This window comes from Echinops telfairi, unplaced genomic scaffold (genome assembly GCF_000313985.2).
Source record: "Echinops telfairi isolate 266 unplaced genomic scaffold, ASM31398v2 ScPeMD7_5;HRSCAF=22, whole genome shotgun sequence".
Classification (NCBI taxonomy): domain Eukaryota; kingdom Metazoa; phylum Chordata; class Mammalia; order Afrosoricida; family Tenrecidae; genus Echinops; species Echinops telfairi.
Genome location: NW_022103901.1, coordinates 14,443,407 through 14,455,316, shown reverse-complemented (window position 1 = coordinate 14,455,316; position 11,910 = coordinate 14,443,407). Strand labels below are relative to the sequence as shown.

Below are 11,910 nucleotides of genomic sequence, written 5' to 3'. Positions count from 1 at the left end.
CTCCACCTTCCTCATGCCGCGACCCTTTCATACAGTTCCTCATGTGGTGGGGACCCCCAACCATAACATTATTTTCATTGCTACTTCATCCCTGTCATTTTGCTATTGGGGGGTGGGGAAGGGAGGGGGAAGGAGGGAAGGAGGGAGGGGATGTGAGAAAAGACCTATACAGTAAAACGACAGCCACATGACATTGATTCTGCGCCATGTAGCTCATAATCATCTTTTACACGAAGACACCATTTCGCAGACCGAAGAATATGCATCTTTTTTCCCCAAAAAGCAAAAGCATAGGAGCTTCAGATTATGAGAACTATTTGCTAACCCTGATTCAATACCAGGACATTACCTGAACATCTCGAAACTGCCTATCTACCACAAAACATAATTACTCTTGAAATAAAGTCTGTCTAAACTTTCTTCCAAGCGTTTACTTCTGTATTGAAATCCAAATTTAGTTCAAGATTCCTTAAGAATGTATACACCTACTTAAGAACTTACCACCATCAAGTAGATTCAGACTCATGGCACCCCCATAGGACAGAGTAGGGCTGCTTCTTGTGAGGTCTGAGACGGCAAATCTCGGCGTGGGCGGATTGGTTTATCTTTCTGCCAGCAGCTGGTGGGTTTGAAGCCCAGTCTTTTAGTTCACAGCCCAGCAGTTGGCCCACTGTTCCACCAGGGAGCCTTCGACACTGCATGGGAAGGGGAGCTTTATAAAAAGAGTTTTCCGACCTAATGCCGGGGGCTTAAGTGGAGAGGAAATCTTTTGAGAATGATGAGGGCAGTGAATGTAAAAATGCACTTTACACAATTGATGTATGTACGGATTGTGATAAGAGTTGTATGAGCCCCTAATAAAACGATTTTTTAAAAAAAGAGTTTTCCTTGAGCTATAGGAATTCAGACTGGGACTCTCCCTTATCTTTGACTTCAGTCAATGATTAGAATTAGCCATTTTATGTTAAAACTGGCCCAGGTGATTTTTAAAAAAATGATAGGCAACCAATTTCCCCTTCTACTGTTCTCTAAGCAAGCTGCGTTCCTTGTCAGGAGTAGGGAGAAAAATATAAAAAACACCAAGGTCAATGTCCCAGGTTTCTGGAACAACTAATCTCATTTTCCATATCCCATCCAGTCCTTGCATAAAACATGTTCTGTATATCGAATTTAAGTTACGTGTGAAGATTCTGATTTCAAGGTCATTACAAACACAAAAACCTATTAGCCCTTGATAATAACCAAACTATTTCATGTACAAGTACACATGTGTCATAAAAAATAGGTAATATCTAACTTAATAGCACCATGTGGAGGTAAAAATTAATATTTTTATAAACAATTAAATTTCCTATGGTCTACTCTTGAAATGTGCTACCTAATTAAGAGTCTCAAGAAGCAGCCTATTTGCATTAGGGCTCAGCGTGACCTCATGGAGGGGAAGAAAAAACCCAGAGAGAATGTTTTCAAGGTGGAATCTCATCCATCTTCCTTGGTGACCGATAAGCAGATTTCATCCAAGCGGACGCCGTCTTAGACAGTTCTCCTAGTTTTAAACCATGCAATGTTTCCTTGTCTGTTCCCACAACTGCCTCCTGATCCATGTACATGTTCTGCAGGAACACAGTGACGTGTTCTGGAATCCCCATTCTTCTCAAGGCTGTCTATAGCTTGTCATGAATGATTCGCATAGTTGAATGCTTTAGCATAGTGAATAAAACACGGGTAAACATATTTCTGGCATGTTCTGCTGTCAGCCTAGATCCACCGTCCATCAGCAATGATATTCCTTATTCCATGGCCTCTTTTGAACCTCTGACAGTTCCCTGTCGATGTCCGACTGCAATTGTCCTTGAATAATCTTCAGCAAAATTTTACTTGCAAGTAATGTCAATGCTCTTGTTCTGTGATTGGAGCACAATATTGAGCTTCTCCATCGTCTCTTCCCACAGGTGTAGTCAAAGTCCAAGTGTACAGTCCCCAGAGATGTTGCTGAACAGGTCTTACAAAACTCTGTCACAGGCTCTCCAGCTTCCTTTCTGTGACCATGGTCACATTTTCCAACCCTGGTTTCTTCCTCTTTGTTTCCAACGTCTGAATCCCAATCACCAGTCATTATGAATGCATCTGATTGCATGTTTGATCAATCTCAGACTCTAAAGATGTTGGTGGAGTTCTTCAATTTTTTCAACAGGAGCTTTTGTGGCTGGTTCATAAATCTGAAAAACCGTTGTTGACGGTCTCTTTGTATGTGGCTAGATGGTATCTGCCACAGACAGCATCGTACTTCAAGACAGGCCTGAACATGGCCTTTTGAACCATGACTGCGTTAAAAATGTGCAGAGAAACTCGGCTCATACGCAGGTATATGCGGTAGTCCTCTTCCAGCTTTCCTTTCACGGATGTATTAGTCTGGGTACTTTGGAGAAACAAATCCACAGCGACTCATGTATAAGAGAGAGTTTTATGTAAAGAAAATGTGCATCACGAAAACATCCCAACCCAATGCTGCCCAAGCCCACAAGTCCAACATTAACCCATTAACCCAACACTAGTCCACAAAGTCCTCCACCTCACAAAACAAGGCAATGATGCCGACTGCAGGAGGAAAGCTGAGTCCGAGAACGAACAAGCATCTCAGCACTAGCAGGGGTCTCCACACGGCTGCTCCAGCACCCAGGGCTGCATCGGGATAGGTCCATGTGGCTTCTCCTTGGGGATGTCTTGTAGGAAGTCAATCTTGCAAGCGGAAGCAGGGAACTGCTAAGGCAGCTGCACCTGGTGCGACCATCACAAAACAAGAGACCCGAGAACTAGAAAGGCGAGGCTTCACCACCCATTTATCCCTCCGCCTTTCAACCAGCACCACATGGGATTATCGGCCAGGCTGGCACAATTAACTAATTCACTGGACAGGTGAGTGCTTCTGTGCTTCATCAGCTTGTTGAAACATTTCAGTTGGTCTTGAAATGTCCTTTCTCACAACGGTGACGATGCCGTTCCTCTTGAACCTGTCCTTCCTGGCATAGTCAGCCGCGTGCTTTTCTGATTCAGAAGGGTCAGCGTCAGGCCATTTCAGCTCACGAACACCTAAAGGTTGACCTTGATGCATGCCGCTTCCGTTTTGTCAACTTCCGGCTTCCCTACACGCAGGCTTTGTACATGCTGAGTTCTGATGATTAATTGATGCCGGCAGCTAATTCTGCTCATTCTCAGCTGTGCTCTGTCAGCAAATAAGGTCCTGAAGCCTCTACTCCCCAGACCTGACACCAGTCGCGTCATCAAGGCAGCTCTTCCTCAGTGACGTCGTGACCACCTCCTGACCCGAAGGGCTCATCTTCTGGCACCGTCTCTGACAATGCCCTGCTTCTATCCACGAGGCTCCCATTGTCTGACAGTGTTCTGATGCGATCCGTTATGTTTTCAGTGGCTAATGCCTATTCCTCCGTCCTGGTCTCTTCTGAGTCGGGAAGCTCAGCTGAAGCCTGTTCACTTTGGGTGACCCAGCTGGTATTTGAAAGACCAGTGGCATCGGCTGTCCACTTCTGAACAGCATCTTCAAGTTTTCCGGGTCCCCATTTGCTGATGGAACCCGACGCACAACGTAAACGAACAGCTATCAACACCTCGTCCTAATTGGAACTTGGAATGTAAGAAGTCTGAGTCTAGGACCATGAGAAGTCGTCAAATATGAAATAGACCACATAAAGACGGGCCTCCTGGACATGACGGAGCCAAAGTGGACTGGTTTTCAACGTGGCCATTTTGAATCAGACATTCATGTGGTTGTCTGTGCTGGGATGACAAAGATCTTACGACAGTTAGGGGGAAATTGGGTGAATCGCTACCACAAAAGAATCAAGGGCAAGCTATCTCCATTGCAGGAGAAATCGAAAAAGCCAAAAACCACACATTCATATACTTTTGCTTTTTAGGGGCTCCCAAAAGTTCATGGAAAATGGAACTTAAAAAAAATATATATATATATACATATATATATATGGATTTTTTTCTCCATGTCTTTGAAGTGTCCTTGTGTGGACAGAGTAACACATCTAGTGGACAGATGGACTGCTCTGTAGGATTTCCCAGACGGAAATCTTCCTGGGAGCAGACAACCCCATCTTTCTTCTTGAAAGCAACTGGTGCCGTTGAACTTCAGCCCTTGTGGTTAGCCGTTCAATGCTCCTCCGACTGTGTTACTAGAACATGAGCTCTCTCTTTCACTCTCTCTCTTGTGTGTATGTGTGTGTGAATTTGTATCCACCCAAGTCTAGATTGGAGGGGCAAGAAAAGCAAACCAGGTCACGATTTCTCTGAGTAGAAAGAGAGACTTCTCTGTGGGGACCGTGGGATTAGCAAGACCCTTCTTTGCGTGTCGAAGCCACAGCCTCCACTCTGCCCTTCTGAGTCATGCTGACGCTGTTCCACCCGCCTCTGCCTCCTGCTCACTTCTCTACTCACTTGCTTCCTTCATAGCGTGGTCCACTTGTGTTCCTGGTGGCCCCGGAGCTTGGAGCTCCACGTTGGACTGGCAAGTCATGACCCAAACAGTCCTCCTTCTGCTGATGGGTGAGTTGGGGACCCCTAAAGAGGGGGCATAAGGGATTTGGGGTCCTAAGAGAGAGAGAGAGGACAATGCATATTTTAGACTGAAGCATTCAGGGCAGACTGGCCCATGACGTTTAGCACCTGGGGTTAAGGAAGGGAGGGGATATGGAAGAAGCAATTTTGTAAGAGTTCAGGAGAGGCCAGAAGAGAAGATAGTTGCCTGACGATGCAGAGAGAGAGAGAGAGAGAGAGAGAGAGAGAGAGAGAGAGAGAGAGAGAGAGAAAGGAGGCAGAACAAGTTCATCCTACTCTGTCTGCCCTGTCACTTGAACTCCCCTCCAAGGACCCTCAGGGCTAAGCCTGGCGGAGGATCACATTTCCAGTCTGTGGAAATGGAGATCTGACGTCCCAGGGCAGACAACTAGGTGGAGAACTGTCTCTGGGCGATCTGAAGGAGAGGAGGAAGTCAAAGGGAGTCACGACCATGGGAGTCCAGACAGCAAGGAAATCCTGGGTCCTTGCATTGAGGAATGGGGGCGCTGGGAGATGGAGCCAAGGGAGCTGAGGCAGGACGGGGTGCCTTTCTCCAGGAATTCTCTTTGTGCCTCCTCAGCCTTAGCTTCTTCCCTCTGCTTCAACTTGGACACGGACAGGCCAACCATCTTCCACGTGGACAGGCCTGGGTTTGGATACAGCGTGGCTCAGTACGACACCTGGTGAGGAGCAGCAGTGATCGACTTCTGGTTCTACCACCTCCTCCTTTAGCCCGAGGCTTCTCTTTCTCACCTGCTGACCTCCCGTGCTTCGAAATCTTTTTTACCCCCGCCGGGTGTGCCACTTCCCTCGAGGTTATGAAGGTTTGGACAGAAAGCAGGCGCAGTGTTGCCAACCCAATAATCAGAGCTAACATGGATTGAGCCCTTGCAAAGGGCCCAGGTATTGCGCTACACACACCCTAGGAGACGCGATTGCAGGCTCCTGACAGCCCTTTGAGGCAGGAGTCCTTCGGGCAGCACATGGTGGCGGGGTGCCTCCGCTGGCCACGCACGGTCTCAGGAGCGCCGCGCAGTCCACGTGAAGCTTAGAGGGTTGTTTTCAGAGGTGGGAAGCAAACTTGCCAAGTGGCCGCCTGGCTCCCGAGCCCACGTTCTTCACCGTGATGTTCTGCCTCTTCTCACAGGGTGGTGGTCGGGGCTCCCCAAGAGGTGAAGGCTGTCGACCAGACAGGAGGCATCTACCGGTGTGCCTACAAGGGGGGCACTTGCGAGGCTTTCCCCCTGCAAGGCGAGTCCCTGCCCCTTTCCAGCCCCCAGATCTGACGGCCTGTCGACCGGAGAGTTTGGCTTCCTAGATTCAGTTCTGTCTGCACACCCTTCGGGCTCAGACAGGCTCCATGACCCCATGGAGGGCTCCCTGCCCAGGACACCCCTACACTAAGGTGACCAGATTTTAAGATTGGTAAAGCGGGGACGCCACTGATAAAACTCATATCCTGGTGAAATAGCTACATGGCAGCGAAAACCATACACCCTAGCTTGTTGTGCATTCTTTCCAAAAATCGGGACTTTTTAAAAATGCCGTGGGATGTGGGAAAAATTGTTAAAAATCGGACTGTCCCGCCAAAAGCGGAACATCTGGTCACCTTACCCTACACTGCCCCAACTCTCAATATCTGGGACCCACATCCCCCCACCCTTGACCATTCAGATCACCCCATCTCTCACAGTTGAAGCGACCATAGTCCCGTCTGTACCAGTGAGGGTGACCATGTACATATCTGTCATCCTAGTCCCCACAGAGGCTGTGAACATGTCCCTGGGCCTGTCTCTGGCAGCTGCCACCAACCCCTCCCAGCTGCTGGTGAGCTGCTTTGGGTTACAGGAGGAGTTGGAGGGAAAGGGTGGGGACTGGGGGTTCTGGGACCCGGGGTCCCAGGGAAAGGGGGGGGTTCTGGGGTGAGAAGGAAGCAGGGACCGACCGTCTCCCCCACTGACTCCCTCTGTCCCCAGGCCTGTGGCCCCACTGTGCACCGTGCATGCAGGGAGAACATGCACTTGAATGGGCTCTGCTTCCAGCTAGCTGCCTCCTCCCAAGGGGCCCAGAGATTGCCCGCTGTTCTTCAGGGTGAGTGTTCTTGGCCCTCGGGTCCTGTGAGAACCCTGCACCCAGGCAGAGGCTCTCTTGCCGGGGTGGATAAGAAAGGAAGTGGTGTCTGGGATAACAAGATCGACGGGATGGCATCGTGGTTCTAAACCTGCGCTGGGGAGCTGCTGCCTGCATCCCCATCCTTCCTGGTATCGTACCTCCCCCCGGGAAGACCTGCCCTGTGGCTTTGGCTTTGCTTCTCTGCTGGACAGAAATGCTCGCCACACGCTCCGGGAGGCACATCAGCTGACTCGTGGTCACAGTGCAGCCCAGTGACTTGTGGTGAAGGCTCAAGGCAAGCCAGCTGCTCTTCTTCGTAGAGATTTTATTTTTTGTAAACCCTCACGCAGCAAGCTGAGAAAGAGAGGTGAGGGAGCAGGCAGCCTGGGCAGTGCATAGGCGTGTGTGCCTGTGTGCTGGGGCCGGGGGACTCGCTTCCTGGGGCAAAGGGCAAGGAGGAAGTGGAACACTGAGCTGTCCACACCCAATTTATGGCCTGTGGGGAGATGGACACCTGACCTCTTAACTGGGGGCCTAGGGGCCCCATGAGCACATGCCTGGATGTAGATTCTCCCTGCTGGTCCAGGCTCCCAGTAGAACCCCTGGGAGGGACTTCATTCTGTGGCAGGAGGTACCTAGGGCAGGATGGAAAAGGGGCCTCCTTCGTGAGCTGAGAGAGCCTCGCCTCCGAGCAGAGCTTTGAACTGGTGCACTCTGGTAGCACCCGCCCGACGGGAACATCTATCTCTATCCTATTTTCTGTGTGCGCGTGGGATTCACATGGGCTATCTTGTTAGGCTGTAGATTCGGGGTTCTGGATCTCGGAAGCAGAAAGGTAAATTGTCAGCAGGGACCAAACCAGAACGAACCACTTGGAAGCCCGCTTCTGCGGTGAGATCAGGCTTTCTTTGAAAAAGGGAGTGGGAGCCTATGTTGATGCTAAGAGCAGAGGAGGCTCAGCATGTAGCGGTCGCGGGCCTCATCATTGGCACTGGTGTTAGGGGCCATGGCGTCGGTTCCGACCCTCTGCCCAACGGAACAGCACACTGCCTGGCCCTGCGCCAGCCTCTCGACTCCTCTGATGCCCGGGCCCATGGCTGCAGCCCCCGTGCCGATCCATCTCCTTGAGGAGCCTTCTTCTTCGTCTCTGCCCCTGCCCGTCACCCAGCACGATGTCCCGTTCCAGGGACTGGTCTCTCCTTCCATCTATTTAACACAAGTTCAGCATTGACCAATGAGGGCAGACCCTGGCCAGGGAACCCGAGCGGGGCGCTTTCGTTGCCGGGCTGTGGGAACAAGAGGGGAAGAAGTGAGGGCAACACCAAGCTGGAAAGAGACGAGGCCCAGCGTTTGACTTTCCAGGGTGGAAGAATTTCCGCTCGTGATGAACCAGCCACGAACGGGTGAAGTCATGGCTGTTGTCTCTTGAGGAGACTTCGGAAGATGGAAAGGCTGGAGTCTAGGGAGAGGTTGAAGGAAGCCCTATACCCTCACAAAGAAGACTTAGAGTGGCGCCCCAGACTTAAGCTGGAGGGGACCCCCGGGGGGCAGTGTTGAAGAAATGAATTCTTGTGGCAAAGAGGCTGAGGTCCTGGGCTGTGAGGGGACACGCTTGGAAGACCAGCCCCCCGTCCTTCTGCAGAGTGTCCAAAGCAGGAGAAAGATATCATGTTCCTGACTGACGGCTCAGGCAGCATCTCCTCCTCCGATTTCGCCACCATGCTGAACTTTGTGAAGGCCGTGATGAGCCAGTTCCATCGACCCAGCACCCAGGTGGGTCCTGGGACAGGAGAGGGCCCGTGTGGAGGGCATTGCCACTAGGTCTATGCTGGGAGGGGCTTTGCTGGGAGAAAGATTGCCGGGCAAACGGTTGGGAATTTGGTTGAAGGAGTCTCAGCTCCCAGCTGTTTTTCGTTTTTGTTTTTTTTATACCCCTAGTTTGCCCTGATGCAGTTCTCTGATAAATTCCAACTACATTTCACTTTCAACGAGTTCAAACGCAGCTCAGCCCCCCAAGACCTATTGGACCGTGTGAACCAAATGACCGGGTGGACTCACACAGCCACGGCCATTAAAAAAGCCACGTGAGCTCAGCCTTTTCCTGAGCCTTTCAACCCCCCACCCCACCCCACCCCACCCCACCCCGCCCCACCAAGCATGTGAGCCGACCTCTGGGCCACCTTTGTCTCCGTGGGAAAGAGGCAGCGGCCTGAAATGCAGCTTGGGGCTTTCTCCCCAATCTGGGTGTTTTCCATGAGACCTTGGCCTCCCAGAAGAAGGGACAGCTCTTTTTCGTTTTTTAAGGGCCTCTGTAGCTAGCAGTCCTCTGTTCACGGGCCTCTGAACACTCTATTCCCCTGACAGGCAGTATATGTTCAGGACCCAAGATGGGGCCCGAAACGATGCCACCAAGATCCTCATCGTCATTACTGACGGGCAGAAACAAAGAGATGAGCTAGACTATGCGGATGTCATTCCCGAAGCAAACAAGGCGGGCATTCTTCGCTACGCTATTGGGGTACGTCATGAGGCTGGCCCTTCCACGCCTTCCTCCCATTGTTTCGTCTCCGAGCAACTTCCCTTTCAGGGACAGAAACTGCAGCTGTCTCCTCTCCTGCAACCTGCAGGATAAAAACGCTGCCCCAGCTCAGGAACCCACTACCTTCTCCAACATCCATTGCTGCTGTCTGTTTCTTAGTTTTCTCTCCCCTGTCCACTGTGTAGGAGGAGAATCTCAACCGGGCCGCGTGATTGGAGAGTGTCGGGGGCCAGTATGGAGTAGATGGATGTCTTAGTGATCTGTTGATGTTGATGTTGTTGTTGGGGGCCATCCAGCTGGTTCCGACCCATAGTGACTCTATGTCCAAGAGGACCTCCTCACGATGGTTCTTGGGTTTGAGCCCATTGCGGTAGCCACTGTGTCCGTCCATCTCATTGAAGAGTTTCCTCGTGTTCGCCACTCCTCCATGGTTGCAGGCATGATGTCCTTTTCCAGGGACTGGTCTCTCCTGACAACATGCTCAAAGTATGTGAGGTGAAGTTTCACCATCCTTGCTTCTAGGTCCTTTCTGCCATGGTACTTCCAATAGTCTTCTCCAGCACCGTAACTCAAATGTGTGGATCCGTCTTCAGTTTTCTTTACTCAGTTTCTAACTGCCATGCGCATCTGAGGTGATTGAAAAGACCACGACTTGGGTCAGGCACACCTTAGTCCTCAAAGTAACATCTTTGCTTTTAAATCTTCCAAGAGGTCTTGTGCAGCAGATGTGCCCGGTGCAGTGCATCGATTGATCTCTTGACTGTTGATTCCATGAATATTGATTGTGGATTCAAACAAGACAAAATCCTTGACCACTTTATCCTTTTCTCCATTATCTTGACGTTACCCAATGGTCCATTTGTGAGGACTCTGGTTGTGATCCACACTGAAGGCTGCGATCCTTGGTCTGCATCAGCAAGTGCCTCAAGTCCTCCTCACTGTCAGCCAGCAAGGTTGCATTATCTGCATATCTCAGGTTGTTGGCGAGGCTTCCTTCAAGCCTGATGCTGCATTCTTCCTCATAGCATCCAGCGTCTCTCAGGGCTCAGCATCCAGATGGAATCGGTATGTTCAGAGGATACAATTTTGATGCTCACCTTTGCTGATGGTAAACCACACAGTATTCCCTTGTTTGTTCACACAACTGCCTCTGGATCCACGTACAGGTACCTCATGAACACAATGACGTGTTCTGGATGTTCCATGACATAGTTTGTTATGACCCAAGATATCATTTGTTTGATCCACACAGCCCAATGCCTTGGCCTAGGAAATGAAGCTGAAGCCAGCGTCTCTCTGGTATTCTCTGCTTTGAGACACGAGCCACCTGGCATCAGCAGTGATCTCCAGGGGGTGGATGCAGTTGGTTGGCACAGGTTAGGCAGGGCTGATACCTAATTTTCTGTTGAGTTCAGTGAGTGGGTTGTTAAACTTGCACTCGTCATCAACCCCCTGAGGTAGAAATCACAAATTTACATTCTTTACCTTATTTTTAAACACAGCACAACCGTGTATTTTAAGTGCCATGGGAATATTCACTTTACCCATTGGTATAAAAAAAATTACACAGAGCAATGCTTGTAATATTTATTTATTTGTTTCATAAACCTTGGTATACTTTTGATGAAATATTGCATTTTTATTCCCTTGCATTTTTTTACTTCGGTAGACAAATGTAAAAAAATGTAAAGAGAGAGTGGGCAACACACTATCACTAGTGTCAGCTTTGGGTTAAGCCCCAAATTCCACTTGATATTCTGAGTGAATGATGCAATTCCTGAGAGTGTTCAAAGAGGTTAAAATATTGTCAGAACAATTGCTGTATGTTCAGCAGAAGCAGAAAGGAGTTTTTCAAAGATGAACACAATAGGTTCAAAGAAGAGACGTCACCTAACTGTTTCTAATCTATCAAACACGATGACTATTGTCTGATTGGCCTGCCTCTAACGGAATGGGATCCTCCCCCCAGGGTGAAAAGATGTTTAAGGATAAGTCATACAGCCGATGATGCTCAGATGAAAATGAAGAATGTTGCAAGTGAGGATCCCAATCAAGACGCAATATGGAAATACCTCGAACAACACTTTTATTGGGTTTTGGTTGGGTATTAATGTCTTTCATTAAGATTTTTAGACTCTTATAACATAAAGAGGTGTCGTGGACCTCTTTTATTGTTCTCATTTAAGTATTCACTGTATGGAATAATAAACTACCTTTCTTAGACTTAAAATGGTCATGAAGGCGGTGAAGCAGCTGTTGCATTATCCGAATCCCACCACTGATGACGTCTCTGGTTCTACGTCCTTTTCAAAATCCTTCCTGAACCTTTCGCAGGGACCTGCCAATGTGCTGCTGCACCAATTATTGGAAGATCTCCGGCAAAAGTCTGCTTACATGTGATATTAATGACGGTGTGAGCATTCTGATGGATCACTGTTCTTTGGAACGGGTACAAATATGGATCTCTTCTGGTCAATTGGCCAGGGAGCTGTCTTCCAAATTTCCTGGCACAGATGAGTGAGTGCTTCCAGGGCTTCACCAGCTTGTTGAAACGTTTCCATGGTAATCCACCCATTTCTGGGGCCTTGTTTTTGGCTGATGCTTTCGGTGCCGTTTGAACTTCTTTCAGTGGCTTTTAGTGACTGGATGTCAGGAGTGAATTTTTGGGTAGCGAC

The 11,910-nt window shown here is 49.4% G+C and overlaps 1 protein-coding gene across 1 annotated transcript in view; it reads left to right on the top strand.

Annotated features, from left to right (window-relative positions):
• The window catches only part of LOC101657313 (integrin alpha-X), a 43,872-nt gene that overhangs the window by 9,882 nt on the left and 22,080 nt on the right, over positions 1-11,910 (top strand). The window contains exons 2-9 of the mRNA XM_045284793.1: positions 4,480-4,572; positions 5,165-5,267; positions 5,732-5,835; positions 6,341-6,411; positions 6,561-6,675; positions 8,339-8,469; positions 8,635-8,780; positions 9,061-9,214. Coding sequence (XP_045140728.1) covers positions 4,480-4,572; positions 5,165-5,267; positions 5,732-5,835; positions 6,341-6,411; positions 6,561-6,675; positions 8,339-8,469; positions 8,635-8,780; positions 9,061-9,214 — 917 coding nt within the window. The remainder of the gene's footprint in view (positions 1-4,479; positions 4,573-5,164; positions 5,268-5,731; positions 5,836-6,340; positions 6,412-6,560; positions 6,676-8,338; positions 8,470-8,634; positions 8,781-9,060; positions 9,215-11,910) is intronic.